Genomic DNA, 18,330 nt, shown 5'->3' on the forward strand with positions numbered 1-18,330 from the left:
AGGAGGTGTTGCAAGGATCCTCTTCCTGCACACAGGGGGCAGGCCGGTGTCTCGCTCTTGCCCCAGGTGTGTAGGTTTGCTGGGCTGGGCAGGGTGTCATAGACAACCTGGACCCAGTAACTGATGCGATAGCTATCAGCGCTTCTGATGATGAGGTTGTCGCTGTGCCAGAGAGTCTCTGCTATGTACCGACAGTACAGGAGGGGGCTCAGCACACAGCCCTGTGGGGTGTCAACGCGCAGTGTGTGGGTGGGGGAGAGGTGGGAACCCAGTCTCACAGTCTGGGGACGGTTGGTAAGGAAGTCCTTTATCCAGGAGCATGTGAGGGGGGGAAGGCCGAGACTGTCCAGTTTATTGCAGAGCCTGTCTGGGATTATAGTGTTAAAGGCGGAACTGTAATCGTCAAAGAGCATCCGGACGTAGCTCTGCTGCTGATCTAGGTGGTTCAGTGCAGAATGGAGAGCTACGTCAATGGCGTCCTCCATGGATCTGTTTGCCCGATATGCAAACTGGTGGGGTTGAGGTCTGGGGGGAGATGGTCCTTGATGTGCTGAAGAACTAGTCTCTCAAAGCACTTCATTATAACCGGAGTGAGGGCCATCGTTCATGGTCGGTAATCGTTCAGGCTGGTGATGGGGGACTACTTTTGTACTGGGATTATTGTGGTTGATTTTAGGCAGGGTGGGATGATTGGTAAAGGTGGGTGCCAGCTGGTGGGCACACGCTCTGAGCACTTTACCAGGTACTCCGTCTGGGCCAGCAGCCTTCTTGGGGTTCACTGCCAGGAGCACCCGTCTGACTTCATGCTTCTGTAAAGTGAGTGGAGTGGTTCAGGAGCCAGATGGATCGGTGATAATCAGCACACAGCAAAAATAATAATTTAGAGAACGTCCAAAAACACCTTAAAATTAAATAAAATGGCCTTAATTATACAACCATGTGTACATTTTGTGATAAAAACAGAAAAATGTTATATAGGGCAGTGGTGCCTTGGTGGTTAAGGAGGCAGACTTAGGTCCAGAATGTTTCAGTTTCAAGTCCCTAAAATGCTTTAAAAGGCATTTAAATGTCCAAAAATACCTAAACATGTGCATTGGTTAAAAAAAAACCCCACTGGTTGACAACAACATGAGGACGGGGGAGGGGCTAACTCACTCCACTCTCAATCAAGGTACAGTGTCAATTGAATTCAACTTCAGTACATATCAAAACAAAACGCTCTTTCTTGTTAGAATTACGGAACAAGACATTCTTAATAAATTCATACGTGGAGACGTAAAAGCGAAGGCAGTGCTTGCTTAGTGGTTAAGGAAGTGGACTTGGGACCGGTAGGCTACAGGTTCGAGTCCACCGGCTACCAAGTTCACCACTGAGGTACTCTGAGCATGGCACCCTCCTCCCCCTCCCCCCCCGGCACTTTAAGCTTCCCCCTACTAATTTTGGTGATGGGTTAAAAGAAGAGGTCTATAGCTAAGTCTCTAGCTCTTAGTAACCTTTTTGAATAGTACACAAAAACTATATTACCTTCAATTGTAAGTCGCTTGTTAATGTTGGTAAATGTTACATTTAGATACAGATACAGAAACCTCTTTCCATTTACAGGATCACACTTATTGGACCTTCTTAATTACTTTCTGCCGTCTAGTTATCTTAGGAACCTAAATACTCTCTGCGGACCCAACACATTTTGAAGGACGTTGATTTACCGTACAGAATGTTCCTTATGGTGTCTTAATGGTAAACAGTTTCATTTGTTGATTCCACAGGCAGCATGACAAATCGGACATCATCCCACAGAACCAACAAGGTCAACGTGAAAGAAGAAAACCAACGAGATGACAACACGGATGTTGGGTATAAGGATGCTGGTCACTGCAGCCTTAATACCCACAATTTGCTCCTGGGACTTACTGTTATGGGTATGAGAAGCCTGTTTGTCTTCATTAGTCACCTAATGAAAGTATTTCTTGTTAGCCAACCAAAACATTAATAGTAGTCTCAGTGTCAGCTTTCACATTACTTAAAGAAAAATATTCCACATTCAAAAAATGTTAGCTTAAACCTGTGATTCTCAAAAACTTTCTGTCATGTACCTCTTTTTTTCTAGTGTTTCCCAAACTTTTGTTCATATTTTATTCCCATAATTTAAGTCGCAAACCTTCGCGACCCAAGTCAATAGACATTATTTGTAAACTGGGAAACATGATGCAAGACAACGCAAAAAAAATCTCTTGCAACCCACCTAAGGGTCGCGACACAGTCCTTGCGAAACAATGCCTTAGGGGACAGGAATTTTTTCACACTCCCCATCTCCTGATGAATTGAAATACTATTGTTAAATATGTATTTTTTTATCCGTGCAAACGACAGTTGCTGCCACCTAGTGACTGGAGGCTTGTTTATCGTTCAATCATTACAGCAACGTCACACTTCCGTCCAGTGTACCACATTCCATTGGAAGGCTCTCATGCCCAATCCCCCCCACACACATAACTCATAAAGCAGTATGTGTAGCATAGCACAGTTCTTCTTTTGCTTTTGACTTTGTCCCTTTTTCAGGGGTTGCCACAGCATATCATTGTTTTCCATTTCACCCTTTTCTCGGCTTCTTCTACTCTGATTCCAACTATCTGCATGTCCTCCCTCACCGCATCCACAAATCTCCTCTTTGGCCTTCCTCCTTGTCTCCTACCTGGTAGCATTATTCTACCAATGTATCCACTGTCCCTCCTCCACACATCTCCAAACCATCTCAATCTGGCTTTTCTAGCTTTTTCTCCAAACCTTCCTCCTGTCTTCTGCCTATTGCTAGCGTCTCTAAACCAGGGGTGTCCACACTATTTCAGCTTGGGAGCTATTTTCAAATGACCGGGGTAAAGCGATCTACCTACATTGAAAACTACAAATATATCTTTGATTAAATGGCTGTAGTTGTAGTACACAATACCGTCTGACTAAATATGGTCCTCTGCTAACCTCACCATTTCACTGTTCTCTCTTTTGTTTACGCACATGTACTCTGTCTTGCCACGACTGACCTTCATTCCTCTTCTTTCTAGTGCAAATCTCCCCCTCTCTAGGTTCTCTTCTAGCCGCTGCCTACTCTCACTACAGATCACAATGTCATCTGCAAACATCATAGTCCATGGGGACTCCTGTCTGACCTCATCTGTCAATCTGTCCATCACCACAGCAAACAAGAAGGGGCTCAGGGCCGATCCTTGATGTAGTCCCACCTCCACCTTGAAGTCTTCTGTCCTTCCAACAGCACCCCTCACCACTGTTGTACTATTCTCATACATGTCCTGCACCAAACTAACATACTTCTCTGCCACTCCTGACTTCCTCATACAAAACCACAATTCCTCCCTTGGCACTTTGTCATATGCCTTTTCTAAATCTACAAATACACAATGTAGCTACTTCTGACCTTCTCTGTACTTCTCCATCACCATCCTAGCTTCAACTACTTTTTCCCAAATCTTCATTGTATGGCTCATCAACTTTATCCCTCTGTAGTTGTTACAACTCTGCACATCACCCTTCTTATAAATTGGCACCAGAACACGTTTCCTCCACTCTTGTCAGGCATCTTGTCGGTCTCTAAAATTGAACCACCCAGTCAGGAAATGTACCGCCACTTCTCCTAAGCACTTCCATACTTCCACTGGGATGTCATTGGAACAAATTGATTTTCCACTCTTTATCCTCTTCAGGTCTTTTCTTACTTCATCCTTTCTAACCTGATCTACCTTCTTCCTAATAGTTTCTGGCTCCTCATTCCTATGTTCCCTTTCATTTTCCTCATTCAACAACTCCTCAAAGTACTCCTTCCATCTTCTCAGCGCACTTTCCTCACTTGTGATCACATTCCCCTCTCTGTCCTTAATCAACCTCACCTGCTGCACATCCTTCCCAGCTTGATTTCTCTGTCTCGCCAATCTATACAACTCCTTTTCTCCTTCCTTTGTTTCCAAACTCACGTACAACTCCTCATATGACTTTTGTTTGGCCTTGGCCACTTCCCTCTTCACCTCCCTTGTCATCTTTGTTCCCTTCTCTTTTGTCACTGTCCAATCTCTTCTTTGCTAATCTCTTTCTCTGCACACTCTCCTGGATCTCATCATTCCACCACCAGGTCTCTTTGTCCTCCTTTCTCTGCCCAGAGGACATACCCAGCACCTTCCTACCTGTCTCCCTAATCACTGCAGCTGTAGTCTCCCAGTCATCTGGGAATTCCTCAACACGGCCCAGAACTGTCCTTACTTCCTTCCTGAAGTCTTTACAACATGTCGCTTTCCTTAATTTCCACCACATGATCTTCTGCTCTGTCTTCACTCTCTTTTCATTCACTCTTCTTTTCATTTTTTTCACCTCCATCGTCATCTTGCACACTACCATCCGATGTTGTTTGGCTACACTCTCGCCTGCCACCACATTACAGTCTCTAATCTCCCTCAGATTACTCTTCTACATAGAATATTATCTATCTGTGTGGACCTTCCTCCACTCTTGTACGTCACCCTGTCTTCCTTTTTCTTTTGGAAATAGGTGTTTACCACATCCATTTCCATTCTGTTTGCGAAATTTGCCACTGTCTGTCCTTCCCAGTTTCTATCCCTAACACCAAACCTGCCCTTCACTTTCTCATCTGCTTTGTTCCCTTCCCCTAGATGACCATTAAAGGATTGGGTGGTCCTCTACCACCCAATCCAGCTCATTCCAGAACTTCTCATAGCATAGCACAGTATTTATGCTATTTTTTAATAATGAATCTTGGTGATCATTTTCCAGTGAGATATTTCATGCTTGATGTCTTGTGCTTCTGCAAAGTGATGACATTTGTTATGGCATATGTCACACATATTTAAAGCTAGTATTCACATTTTACTGCATGATTGCAGTTTATGATTAGAAGAGGTAAGTATTTTACTTTAGAATGGAAAGAGTAAAATAGTTCTTAACGTTGTTATGTGTCCAAAAAATATACAAATGGAAAGAGTAAAATAGTTCTCTGAAAAACGTTGTTATGTGTCCAAAAAATATACTATTATTATTACCATTCCTTTAGGTGTTGTTATGGGCGTAGTGTTCGGGATGCTTCTGCGATATATGAGAGTGACTGACGGCCCCACGATCACTATGGTTTCCTTCCCTGGAGAAATTCTCATGAGGATGCTCAAAATGCTAATACTGCCTCTCATCATATCCAGCCTCATCACAGGTGTGTTATTACAGAGCAGTTTGTCTTTATGACAAGTTAATAACCTAACATTGAGATTATGTCAAAATGCTTGATATATACATTAAACATTCACTTTACAACATATTTCTTAGTTTTTCTAAATCTAGGAAAAAATAAATCAAAATTGAAAAAGCTTAATTCAAAGTTAAAACTGCAGTGACCTCAGTCCATGGGGAAAAAAATAATGAACATGTGTCTTTCAGGTCTGGCTGGTTTGGATGCCCGCTCTAGTGGTAGGATGGGTACTAGAGCGATGGTGTATTACATGTCCACCACTGTAATAGCTGCAATTCTTGGCGTGATCCTCGTGTTGGGGATCCATCCAGGGAATCCCAAACTAAGGGGGAGCCAAGTAAACACAGTATCAAAAAACCAGGAGGTCAACAGTCTGGATGCTTTCCTCGACTTGATCAGAAATCTCTTTCCTGAGAACCTGGTGCAGGCCTGTTTCCAACAGGTAAACTATTGAAGTTCATTAGTTCATTTTAAAACTAATTTGGAGGAACATTTATTAGAGATTCTGCCTTTTGTTGCAATTCAATTACCAAAGCCCAGCAATCACTTTTCTAAAGCGCAAGACACTCTACACCAGGGGTGTCAAATGCATTTTGGTTCAGGGGCTAGATACAGCCTGATTATGCCTAAAAAATATATCTTAAACATACTTTAACTATAGTGGTGCTTTGACCCACGGAGAGGCAATGTCTCTGTCATTGGTGTGGAACCCCAGGGTTCACCTCCTTGGCAGGATCAAATCCCGGTTAGGTTGGTACGTTGCAGTGTGATTTGGGTGATGGTCATAGAGACTGCTGCCCCCGCGACCCAGTAACGGATAAGCGGATTAAAATGGATGGATGGATGGCATACTTCAACTACACATATATGCGGATGGACTTTCTGAAATTTAAAAGTATGTGTTTAGGGACAAGAAATCGATGTTACGGTAAACGGAATGTACTGGCAGCAGAGTTGTCAGTGAGTACTTACATACTGTATGTACGCGCATAGTTAAGTGATGTACAAGCAGCATCTCACCCATCTCACCCCAGACTCTTACTCACTTGGGCCCTCTACTGTGCGTGAGTCTATCAATGAAGACTGAAGTTTAGATATGGTATTTAGGCTTAGTACTGTACTGTAATGTACATACGTTATTATTGTTGGTTCTCTATCTTATGTCACTTTCCATTGATTAAATAATGTTACCAGGTTTGTGTGTTTTACAGTACCTGAAAAGAAAGAGAAAAGGTAAAATACTACAGTTTAAATGGCCTATATGTATGCAAATGTACAACATTTTAGCTGGAAATTATTTTGCTTTAAAATGAACAATATGGCATTGAAGTTGGTGTGGTTGATGTCTAAATAACACAAGGAAATGAGCAGATGCAGACTTCACTAGTACTACTACTACTGTCGCTATTTATTTTTTACATCATACAAATTTGAGTCATCAGCAAAGAGTGTAGTCGATTGCCGACAACAACAAATATTTGATCAAATGCAATTGTTTGTTAGCGTTAGCAAATTTTTGTTTTTCTTTTACGCTTCTGACTTTAGGTGTCCTCCTGTTATTTTCCATCTCCAGGTTCAGACAGTGGTAAAAACTGTGTCAGTTTTGGGACTCAACCAAACGGAACCTGTCGGACAAAAGACACTGGAATACAAATGGGGCATGAACGTTCTTGGTAAGGCAATGTCAAAGGAATGCATATTTTTCTTTGCACATGTTAAAAGCAACATCTCTGCTTTTTCAACATCTGTGCACATTTGCAATGGGTCTTTTTATTTGACTTTAATAAGTGATATACTGTACAAGTGGCGCTTTGGCCCAGAGGCAATGTCTCTGTCATTGGTACGGAACCCCAGGGTTCACCTCCTGGGCAAGTTCGAATCCCGGTTAGGGCGGTTGGTACTTTCCAGTGGACTCACCACCTGCAGGAAGGTTTGGGAGGTTGGTACGGTGCAGTGTGATTTGGGTGGCGACTGCTGCCCCCGCGACCCGGTAACGGATAAGCGGATGAAAATGGATGGATGGGAGAGAGAGATGTACATAAACAGAACGGAACCCAAACAGCTCAGCAATCCCATACCCTCCCACCACACCCTAGACAGCCATTGACTATAGAAATGCAATATAAATAAACACAGAAAGAGCAGTAGTAACAGTACAATTTTGAAATAAGCAACATATGTGTGCACCCCAATCAAAGTACTTAAGACAAAAATTGAACTGCTGTGACAATGCAAAGTTCCCAAACTACAAGGCAGTCATGGATGGTTCCAAAAAGCGTTCTCTCCCTTTAAGGTATGCAGCCTTTAATGGGTAATGGGTATCTAAACCGCCTTGTAGAAGACGGTGATACTAGGTGGATATTCTTCAATCCAGTGGTTACACATTTCGTGTGGTGAGGGCCTGGGGGCGCACTGCGCGGGGCTGCTACTGCTTCTCTGAGCAGATGGAATGGGCAACAGCAAAAACAAGTGTGAAAATTAAAAAATAATGGACTTCTTTGCAATATTATGATCAAATATTCATTTAGACCTCCTTCAACCAATCCATTCCTTGCCACTCTCAGACAATATGCTATGTTACGTTTTATTCATTCATTCCATCCACACCCTCCACTTTGGGAACCTCTGACCTATTCTTTGACTAGTCATTGAATTACTCTTCATAGATATTTGCAACAATTGAAGAATGAACAGATTACCGTGATTACCCTATACATGTAAATACACAAAAATTTGAATCTCATAGTTATCAAGGAAAAGGTTTACCTCAACCGTGAGGTTTACATTGAGGTGACAAATGTAATTAAGGTGTAAATAATTTTGGTGTTCTGTTTCCTGTGTTTCTCCTCCAGGCGTTATTGGATTCTTCATTACTTTTGGGATTTGCATGAGCCGGATGGGGGAACGTGGAAAAATGATGTGTGACTTCTTCAACATCCTCAATGAAATCATCATGTCCATGGTCTCCTTGATCATGTGGTCTGTTTCTTGTCCAATGCTGATTTTTTTTTGTCCTTATTGTGCACGAGTTTGTATGTCTCCCTCTTCAAGCAAACACAATGAATGCATCTGTTTTTGCTCATGCAGCCACCGGCTACATTGCTTTGACATTCTCCAAATACCACATATGAGGGCAGCGACAGTGATTGATAATGTTAACACTGCGCAAAATGCAGAAAAAAGGTGAGAAGAAGGACCAAGTTAGTTGAGAAGAAAAGAACAGGGTTTGTCTTAGTGTTTGTGAAGGACACTGACAGCTGGAGAGAGAGAGAGAGAGAGAGATTTTCCTTTCAAAATCTTAAGTATGTGGTATGCCGAGTAGTAGCAAGCCAGAGCCTGGAACAATGTTACTAGGTCCCAGGAGAGCAAGGCAGAATATCTCCAAAATGTAATGGATCTACCAACAAAGCAGATGTCGGCAAAAGCGACAGCTGTATGTGGAAAGAAATATGTTAAGGCTTTACAGAAGCTGTAAAGACAGGGAGTGTTGTCGGAAGGAGGGCAGCAGGCAGGGCACTGGTGACATCATTAAAATTCAATTACATTTAACATTTCAAAATTAGAACAAGAAATTGCTAAATCGTTGCTAAGATAGATAGATAGATCAGACCAAAGGCTCATTGAGTGAATGCAGCAACCTTTGGAGTATATTAGGTGGCAGTCGTAAGACAAACAACAGAAGTCTCCTGCTCTCTCTCTCTATCGCTCTCTCTCTCTCTCTCTTTCTCTCTCTCTCTCTCTCTCTCTCCCTGCCATTCTTGGCTATGGGCACAAGCAGCTGAACACCAAAGGAAATTTGCCTTCTTTCCCATTGCTGGCTCAGTATAAACAGCAGATATGACATACCTCAAATGCTATACTTGACACCCAACCTGCCAAATATCTGCTGGGCAGTGGTTCCCAAACTAAACTATTTGTCAACCATTATACTGCAAGTGTGTAACGATTACAGAATTATGAAAGGCACATGCATACATTGAAGAGATTTTACATGCCTAGTCCCCACTCTAAAATCATTCACTTTTAAACTTTTGAATCCAATTGATTGTATGTAACAAATCTCTGCTTATATTAACACAGTGAAACAGCCTGGAACAAATCAATTTTACACATTTCTTGACTTGATTCAACTGCAACGGAAAAGTTGCACTAGGAAACAATGGAATGATGTACGAGGGAAAAAACAATTGTGGGAAATGTCACAATTGACATATGTTTCACCTACTATGACCTTTATGTGGAAATGTTGCAGCGTGGAAGTCATTTTTCCGATTCCCATGATTGTTTTGGCAACTTTCACTGATCTAAATTGAAAACTAAGATTAATTACATTAAGAAGAAACCCACTTTGAATTCAATCTTGAGTTATAACAATCTGTCTCAATTATTTTCTGCCATACTAGGCATCCTAGGTGACAGAAGTTTTTTCATGCCGCCCACTCCGAAATTAAAATTCTATTGAGCGCCTGGTAATATTTATTTACAGTGTTCCCTCTCTATATCGCGGTTCTCCTTTTGCTCCTTCAGTACATCGCAGATTTTTTTTAATCCGTTCCGCAGAAGTTTCGCTGTATGGTGGCTCCTACTAGTATAAGGAGAGGCTTGATTATTCCAATTGTGCTCACCTGAATCTGGGGCTGCACCTGCGTCGCCACTCCCGTGCTTTCAGATGAGCGTTAACCTGCGCCGCGCCCCCACAATGTGTATTTAATTTATTTACGTAATATATATGTCTTATATTTCCACTCTACAACTCTACATGGAAAGGTTAATACAATCTAGGGAGGGTTGATAAGAGTGTGTGGGAGGTTCGTAAAATGCTAAATATATACATAAATAATTAAAAAAAACATCTTGCCCCAACTTCACGGAATTTCTCTTTTCGCGGTGGGTTTTAGAACGCAACTACCGCGATAGGAGAGGGATCACTGTATATGTATATCTGTACAAACCACCGTATAAATTGCTGACACCAGCATTCTGCATGCAATCCCCTGATTAACATGTTATTAAGTTATAACAATAGGGCTAAATAAAGAGCAATAACCCAAGACATTATCCAAGGTGGATAACATACTGTTGAGTTTACAGGTGCAAGTACTTTTGTCTGATATCCTTGACAACTGAATGTTCAAAGCCTTTGTATCTCTATTTCTAGGTACTCACCTGTGGGCATTGCTTCACTGATCGCTGGTAAAATTGCATCCATTGGAAACCTGGAGATGGTGGCCAGACAGCTGGGCATGTACATGGTGACTGTCATTGTGGGACTAGTGATACATGGAGGCGTGATCTTGCCTGCAATATATTTTGGAATAACCAGAAAAAGCCCTCTAGTTTTTTACTCGGGGATCTTTCAGGCCTGGATCACTGCACTTGGCACTGCAAGCAGGTACACACATTAACTGTGTATCTTTGTGTGAGTGGAGTTATGAACGGTGTTTTTTCTGTTTTTGTATCTGGACCACATGCCTTTTTGACAGCATCCCTGCGTAAGAGAGCTACTGCTACTTTAGCTAGTGTGATTGGTCAGCGTATGTCATGTATGACAATGCGTCTGGCAGAATTCCTGACAAATTGGACTAGTAGAGTCAAAAACACAACACTGCATGCTGTGTTCAGAGTGAAGACTGAAGGCCATTGACGGCATTTGTGAAACAATTGTGTCCTCCGCCCCCTTTTTTTCTTTTCGTGTGCAGATATCAATTTTTAAACTAGCTTCTGTAAAAGCCTGTGAAAATTAAGTTTCACACTTTCCCCATCTAACAAACTTCATCCTGTGATGATTGACAAATGATTCACATATGAAAAAGAAATCCACATATAAGAAATCTAGTCCATACAAAAATAAAATCAAAAGCCTTCCAATACATCCAGCAATTTGTCCCTTACAATATTAGTTCCCAGGTCCCTCCCCACCACCACAGCTAGGATATCATCAGCATATAATAACACTTTTGTTACAGCTTGTGAAATGAGGAGGAAAGTAAGACCCAATTGTAGCAGTCTAGAAATGAAGAAACTTAATGGAAATTGGACAGGGCAGAAACAAACAATATGTAGGAATTCAGTATTACAGGAACAAACAAGAGTTTGAACAAAGCATGGACATAAATAATTTAATTAATTTGAACTTTATTGATACCACCATTGGGAACAGATCTACTGCAACAGGCTTGTAGCCACCAAGTATGGGGCTCTGGGAGTCAAAACCAGGACTGTTCTCTGCTTTAAAGGCAGGGGTGCTTACCATTACACTATGGAAGCACTCAGAGCAAGGACTCGGGACTATGAACACTGAACAACACAGAGAAACATGCAGTAGAGAAGGGAGACAGACAGACCTCACAGATCTGTGTTGTTGGGCCACACTCCACTCCCTTGATTCCTGTATTCTTATACTTACTTACAGCCAGGGTTTCTTAGAAAAAAATTACAAACAGTAAAAGGCTTGAAGGTGCCTCTGGAAAGGCCAAAAAAGCCTTCACCACAACTTGGGCCAGATTGAGTCTATCAAATACTCTGTTCTTCCATCATGATCACATTTTTACTGGATTTTCACTTCCATTAATATTCCAAGACATATTTAACGTATCTTGTGGCCACAATTGTTTGGATATCACCCCATAACTATTTTTCTGACTCATGTCGCCATGACCTCGTTTTCCTCCAAAGATACCAGTACACATCCACCTAATCTGTCTAACTGTCTACCACTGTATATTCTTTATATTCGTCTGTATTTCTTAATGCAGCAGCAACCAAATTATATATTCAGTTGTCTGTAATCTGTAATTACAACTGTGGATAACCTGTAAACCAGTATTAAAGTGACTTTTTTTTCTGCTTTCAGTGCAGGGACTTTACCTGTTACCTTTCGCTGCCTCGAGGAGAACCTGAAGATTGACAAACGCGTAACACGATTTGTGCTTCCCATAGGAGCCACTATTAACATGGATGGCACTGCATTATATGAAGCTGTGGCAGCCATCTTTATAGCCCAGATGAACAACATCAACCTGGATGGAGGACAGATTGTAACTGTCAGGTTTGTTCAGTACATTTATAAGTCAAGGTAAAAGAAAAGAAAATGCAAACATTCACCAGTCTTCACCACATCTTCACTACATCTTCAGAATGTTGTTTTTACTGTTAATAACAATACCGTTCAAAAGTTTGCGGTCACTTAAAAATGTCCTTATATTTGAAGGAAAAGCATTTTTTTCCCTAATGATGATAACAATAATTAATCAGAAATACAGTGTACGTGTTGTTAATATGGTAAATGACTATTTTTGTTGCAAACATCAACAAATGTTTAACTTGCGTTGTACTTTGGGTCTAGGTGACCCGGTCTCATTGCTTCCACTCCCTCCTTACTCTCACCTGTGTTGACTATGCCATACTTGACAAAGGAAGATTAACCGAGTCCAGTTCTGTTGGAAATGTAATACTGATTAAGACAGTTTTTTTTTCTCACCTCAGTAGATTATCTTGATTATTCTGTGAATTTCTATAATGTTGTCTCATAAACCAATTATGCTTTACTTTGCTGTCATAATTTCAGTATAATATTAACTGATATATTTTTGCATTTCTATGCATTTCTAAACTTTTAGGTTTGTGGCAAAGAATGTACTGTAATTTCCGGTCTATAAGCCGCTACTTTTTTTCACACGCTTTGAACCCTGCAACTTAAACAATGATGCGGCTAATTTATGGATATTTACAGGCTTACGAAGTTCATACCACTAGCGATCAGTGACTTTCTGGTAGGCTACAGCTGTGATTATGCATTTTTCCTAGCATGACAGCCACCTTGGCCAGTGTTGGTGCTGCAAGTATTCCCAGTGCTGGACTGGTGACCATGCTATTGATCCTAACAGCTGTTGGTCTACCCACCCAGGACATCAGTCTGCTCATCGCTGTTGACTGGCTCCTGTGAGTTACTTGTCTGACAGAATGTAACTTGGGCTATCCGTGAATAAGGTTTTCTTTGAATTCTATAATCAATTTGCTGTTTCTTGCTTTTAAATATTTGTTTTGTGGCTGTCTAGCCACTGAATAATGCAAACAAATGTAAATCATAGGGAATGATAAAAGATTCATTTTTGTTTTATATATAGAAATGCAAAGGCATACAAAAGATCTTATCTTCTTTGCGAGTCAACAATTTCAGATTTAAGCCCTTACACAAAATTTTTAATTTATGGTTTTAATTATGGTCCATAGATCATGTCTGACCTCATCATTGAACCAACAGCATATCTTACAACTCACTTTGCACATGTCCTGCATGACCCTCACAAACTACCACTCCTGACTGTCTCATACAGTACCACGGGGCCATATAATATTAACTGATATATGTTTGCACTATTTCTATGCATTTCTAAACTTTTAAGTTTGTGGCCAAGAATGTACCGTAATTTCCGGTCTATAAGCCGCTACATTTTTTCACACGCTTTGAACCCTGCAACTTAAACAATGATGCGGCTAATTTATGGATATTTACAGGCTTACGAAGTTCATACCACTAGCGATCAGTGACTTTCTGGTAGGCTACAGCTGTGATTATGCATTTTTCCTAGCATGACAGCCACCTTGGCCAGTGTTGGTGCTGCAAGTATTCCCAGTGCTGGACTGGTGACCATGCTATTGATCCTAACAGCTGTTGGTCTACCCACCCAGGACATCAGTCTGCTCATCGCTGTTGACTGGCTCCTGTGAGTTACTTGTCTGACAGAATGTAACTTGGGCTATCCGTGAATAAGGTTTTCTTTGAATTCTATAATCAATTTGCTGTTTCTTGCTTTTAAATATTTGTTTTGTGGCTGTCTAGCCACTGAATAATGCAAACAAATGTAAATCATAGGGAATGATAAAAGATTCATTTTTGTTTTATATATAGAAATGCAAAGGCATACAAAAGATCTTATCTTCTTTGCGAGTCAACAATTTCAGATTTAAGCCCTTACACAAAATTTTTAATTTATGGTTTTAATTATGGTCCATAGATCATGTCTGACCTCATCATTGAACCAACAGCATATCTTACAACTCACTTTGCACATGTCCTGCATGACCCTCACAAACTACCACTCCTGACTGTCTCATACAGTACCACGGGGCCTCCCTAGGCACCTTATCACATGCTTATTCTATGCTTATTCTACAGAGGTGTAATTCAGGGAGAGTCCGATTGAAACCTTAAAGGTATAGAAAGATATTTTTCAACGAGTCCAAGTCTGCAGATGAACGTGGTGATGTGGTTGCACACATGCATGCAACATTTTTCCATCAATCAAAAATTTATTTATCATAGTTGGCCAAGCCACAAGCTATAATACAGTACGGTCACACTCAAATCATAATGTCCTTTTTTAATGAAACAAAAGAAATTAGTCAAATGAATAAAATGAAAAAAAAATTAATTGCCATTGTTTTGTTTATTGACATAAACAATATCCCACCAAAGAATTAGAAACTAAAATATCGGGAAGGGACACTAAAGAATTATTTTCTTTTTAATTAAAGACAAAAGGCCTATTCATCTCAAATTATCAATAATCAAATAAGTGAAAGTAAAAAATCCGACAGGCCTATGATATAGAATGCACAGACGTTTAACGTTGGGATTTCCCTGGAATCATCAGCCAATATTCTCCTGTAAAGCATGCCAAGCCTCCTTGACTGAATGCTGACTGGTATAACAAACTGTACTTAATTAAGTTAGTTAACCACCCCCCCCCCCCCAAAAAAACAAAAAAAAAAAAAACAAAAACAAACAAAAACCAATTTCCCAAAGGAAACTCCAGAGGGATTACTAAAGTTCTATCTGTGTATCTATCTGTCTGTCTATCTATCTATCTATCTATCTATCTCTCTATCTATCTATCTATCTATCTGTCTGTCTGTCTGTCTGTCTTTCTATCTATCTATCTATCTGTCTGTCTGTCTGTCTGTCTGTCTATCTGTCTATCTATCTGTCTATCTATCTATCTATCTATCTATTTATCTGTCTGTCTGTCTGTCTGTCTATCTGTCTATCTATATATCGATCTATCTATCTATCTATCTATCTACCTACCTACCTACCTACCTACCATCCACCCATCCATCCATCCATCCATCCATCCATCAATCTATCTATCTATCTATCTATCATCTATCTATCTATCTATCTATCTACCTACCTACCTACCTACCTACCATCCACCCATCCATCCATCCATCCATCCATCTATCCATCTATCTATCTATCAACCGACCCACAGACTGTTATGTTAATGTTAACTCAGATTTGGCTAAAGTTATGTATGTTAAAGCATAGCAAAGTATGGTAAGGTCAGGACACGTGTATGGTAATGTCGTAAGGGTATATAAAATGTTTACTTTTTTGTTTTTCGTCAAAGTTTCTCAAGTTAATTTTGTTTGTTTATTCAGTGACAGAATGCGGACCTCCATCAACGTGGTGGGAGACTCTTTTGGTGCAGGAATTGTGGACCACTTGTCAAGGGCTGAGCTCGCTGAACTCGATGCAGAAGAAATGCTCAGTTTGAAGGAGGAACTCGATTTTATCCCTCCACCACCAATCCTTACAGAAATGGACCTAATGAACCCTCTCAAACCACCTGAGCTGCCACCCCGCTCTCCTCGGCCACCCAAACAAAATCATCACGGTCGCGTCCTCTCCCAGTCCCCTTCAATAACTTATTCACCATCCCCTTCAATCCGTTCCCCATCGCCTTGCTCTATCCATTCTCCCTCTCTGCACTCCACCTGCTCCCATTCTCCCCAACCTCTTTGTGCTTATTCACCCCGTCTCCTTCACAAAAGAGAGCCAGGCTACTGCGCTCTGCCTAGTTATACGAACCAGGTATTTACACATTTTACAGATAAATTCTTCGTTTTCTTTTTTATGTTTTCTATGCAATATATTATTTGCTGATTATAATATATTTTGGTCATTTCTAACATGATAGGAATTATGTTATTTAATGAGTGAAAATGAAGGATTTTGGATATACATCTGCAACAAGAACATTTTGCTGTGAGCACTTTGTCCCTCCACTTAGCTAGGTCTAAGAAAAAGGGGATGCAATCCTCAGAAAGCAAGCTCTGATTTTTCTTGTCCTAGCAATTTAGGCGATTTTCTTTTCTGGGTGGCGCCAAAACAGCTGATGTGTCTTTTCCATAAGTTCTGATGTGCGCGAGCGGCTCCCACTGGATGGGGATCCCCAAAACAGTTCCTTTGGGAAATATATGTGAAGCATCCTTGCCAGATACTCAGTCCATCTAAAATGGCACTAGTCGTTGTCCAGTCCTAGCGCCTTTCTATCTCAAAGCCCATATCAGCATGTACAGGATCAGACATTTTCAGACATTCCTCAAGTAATATGTTCTTTCTGTTTATCCTAAAGTAAAATTTTCCCTCCATTTGACAATCAAAAACTATGTTACTTCATGTTGATGGATTTTAGCAATTATTGTGCATTGTACTTGCAAAATGTGTTGAGCTCTGCTTTGACAGCTTGGGTGAAGCTTTCAAAGCAGACCAAAACACTAACCTACAGACCTTCGCAATCCATTTGGCAATGGGACTTAGTTAGCTCACAGTAGGGTCTTCATACCATCCCCGAGCATGTTTGCGAGATGTTATTTCGAGCAGAAGGTGTGTGTTAGGGCAGTGGTTCAAATGACTCGCGGACCGGCACTGCACCGTGGGTCAATTGGTACTGGGGATAACGGAAAACAATGCATATCATTATTTCTGTTTTATTTGTTATCTGATTCTGAACTATGTTTTATTTTGAAACGTTACCGGATTCGCTCTGCCACATCTGTCTGTCATGACTTACAAAGCAATACATGTCAGAATGCTTACCTCAGTCACATGTCTTACCTACATCTTCAGCTGTGAACAGTGGACATATGCCCACACCAGGTTGCCAACCATCTACAAAAACACCCCAGTGTAATTTGAAGTTCATTTGTCGACAAAGCCTGGAGCCATATAATCTGCAAAAATGAACTGATGGTATTCCAAGGCAACTTTGTTTCACACCCTCTTATGAGGTGGCCCAGAAAAGCTGTATCAGTGACAAGAGCACCTGAGCTAGGACCAAATCTAACCTGCTCCAAGAATTGTAAAACAAAGTCTTGCTATGAGGACCTGTAACCCAACGTAGCTTACCTTGTTAATACGCATGTTACAGTTGGGGAGAGATCTTGTCAATATTCCTTCTAGTCCAGCTTTTCTGTCAAAGTTAACAATATCCTATTTACACCATATATTGTTAAGATATAGATAGAGCCATGTATAATATACCTACAAATCATGCCGAAGGTTAGGCTGGAGATTGCCTTCTGGGCATGATCAATGAAACCTTGCTGATGGCTTAAGTGGCAAAGTACGCTCTGTCACACTGGCCAAAAACTGCAGCCAAAAAAGAATAACAAAGGCAGCAGATGCAGCTGGTATATGTAAATGTGAAAAAATAGCAATCATTCAAAGGTTTAGTAAGCATTGCCTCAAAAAAGCAAAGTCCCTTTGTAAAATTTAGTTGGTCATTAAGTACAACTCATGTTATTAACTTTGGTTGCATTTATTTGTCTTTCGCTCTTCAGATTCCCATGCTGCCCCGTTGCTACAGAGAGAAAGACAGGGAGCAAAGGCAGCTGAGAGGAGAAAGTGAACCTGAGGAGGAAGAGGAGAGGTTTTTTTTTAAAGTAAGCGATGACGAAGAGAGTGATGACACTGCGTACGATCGAAGGCACGCTATACCAAGCGACCTGCCCTGATTGGTTTGCCTACCAGTTTCATTCTAGCTTTTCCTATGTAATGTCAAAGCTATGTTTATTATTATTATTATTATTATTAAAGACCTAAAGGGAGGTCCACTATGAATTCCCATTTGTTTACTTTCTTATTATTGAGAGAGATGTTGCATCATAAGCATGGTATTGTACAAGTGCCATAGGAAGGACTTTTCCTGCAAGTAGTCTCATCCGTCTCTCAAACTTTAAGTAGTAGACATTTTAAAAAAAAAACAAAGAAAATTGATTAA

General features: G+C 40.8%; 1 protein-coding gene across 1 annotated transcript; it reads left to right on the plus strand.

Moving 5' to 3' along the window:
* The first annotated feature begins 1,771 nt into the window (after positions 1-1,771).
* slc1a9 (solute carrier family 1 member 9) lies at positions 1,772-18,244 on the plus strand. The gene is made up of 10 exons (XM_008329179.2): positions 1,772-1,919; positions 5,072-5,224; positions 5,449-5,702; positions 6,834-6,933; positions 8,113-8,239; positions 10,419-10,652; positions 12,114-12,308; positions 13,067-13,201; positions 15,707-16,139; positions 17,891-18,244. Exons 1-10 carry the CDS (start codon positions 1,772-1,774, stop codon positions 18,062-18,064), a joined length of 1,953 nt encoding a protein of 650 aa, XP_008327401.1. The 3' UTR covers positions 18,065-18,244.
* Positions 18,245-18,330: the final 86 nt, after the last annotated feature.

Source organism: Cynoglossus semilaevis, chromosome 17 (genome assembly GCF_000523025.1).
Source record: "Cynoglossus semilaevis isolate Cse_v1.0 chromosome 17, Cse_v1.0, whole genome shotgun sequence".
NCBI classification, from domain to species: Eukaryota; Metazoa; Chordata; class Actinopteri; order Pleuronectiformes; family Cynoglossidae; genus Cynoglossus; species Cynoglossus semilaevis.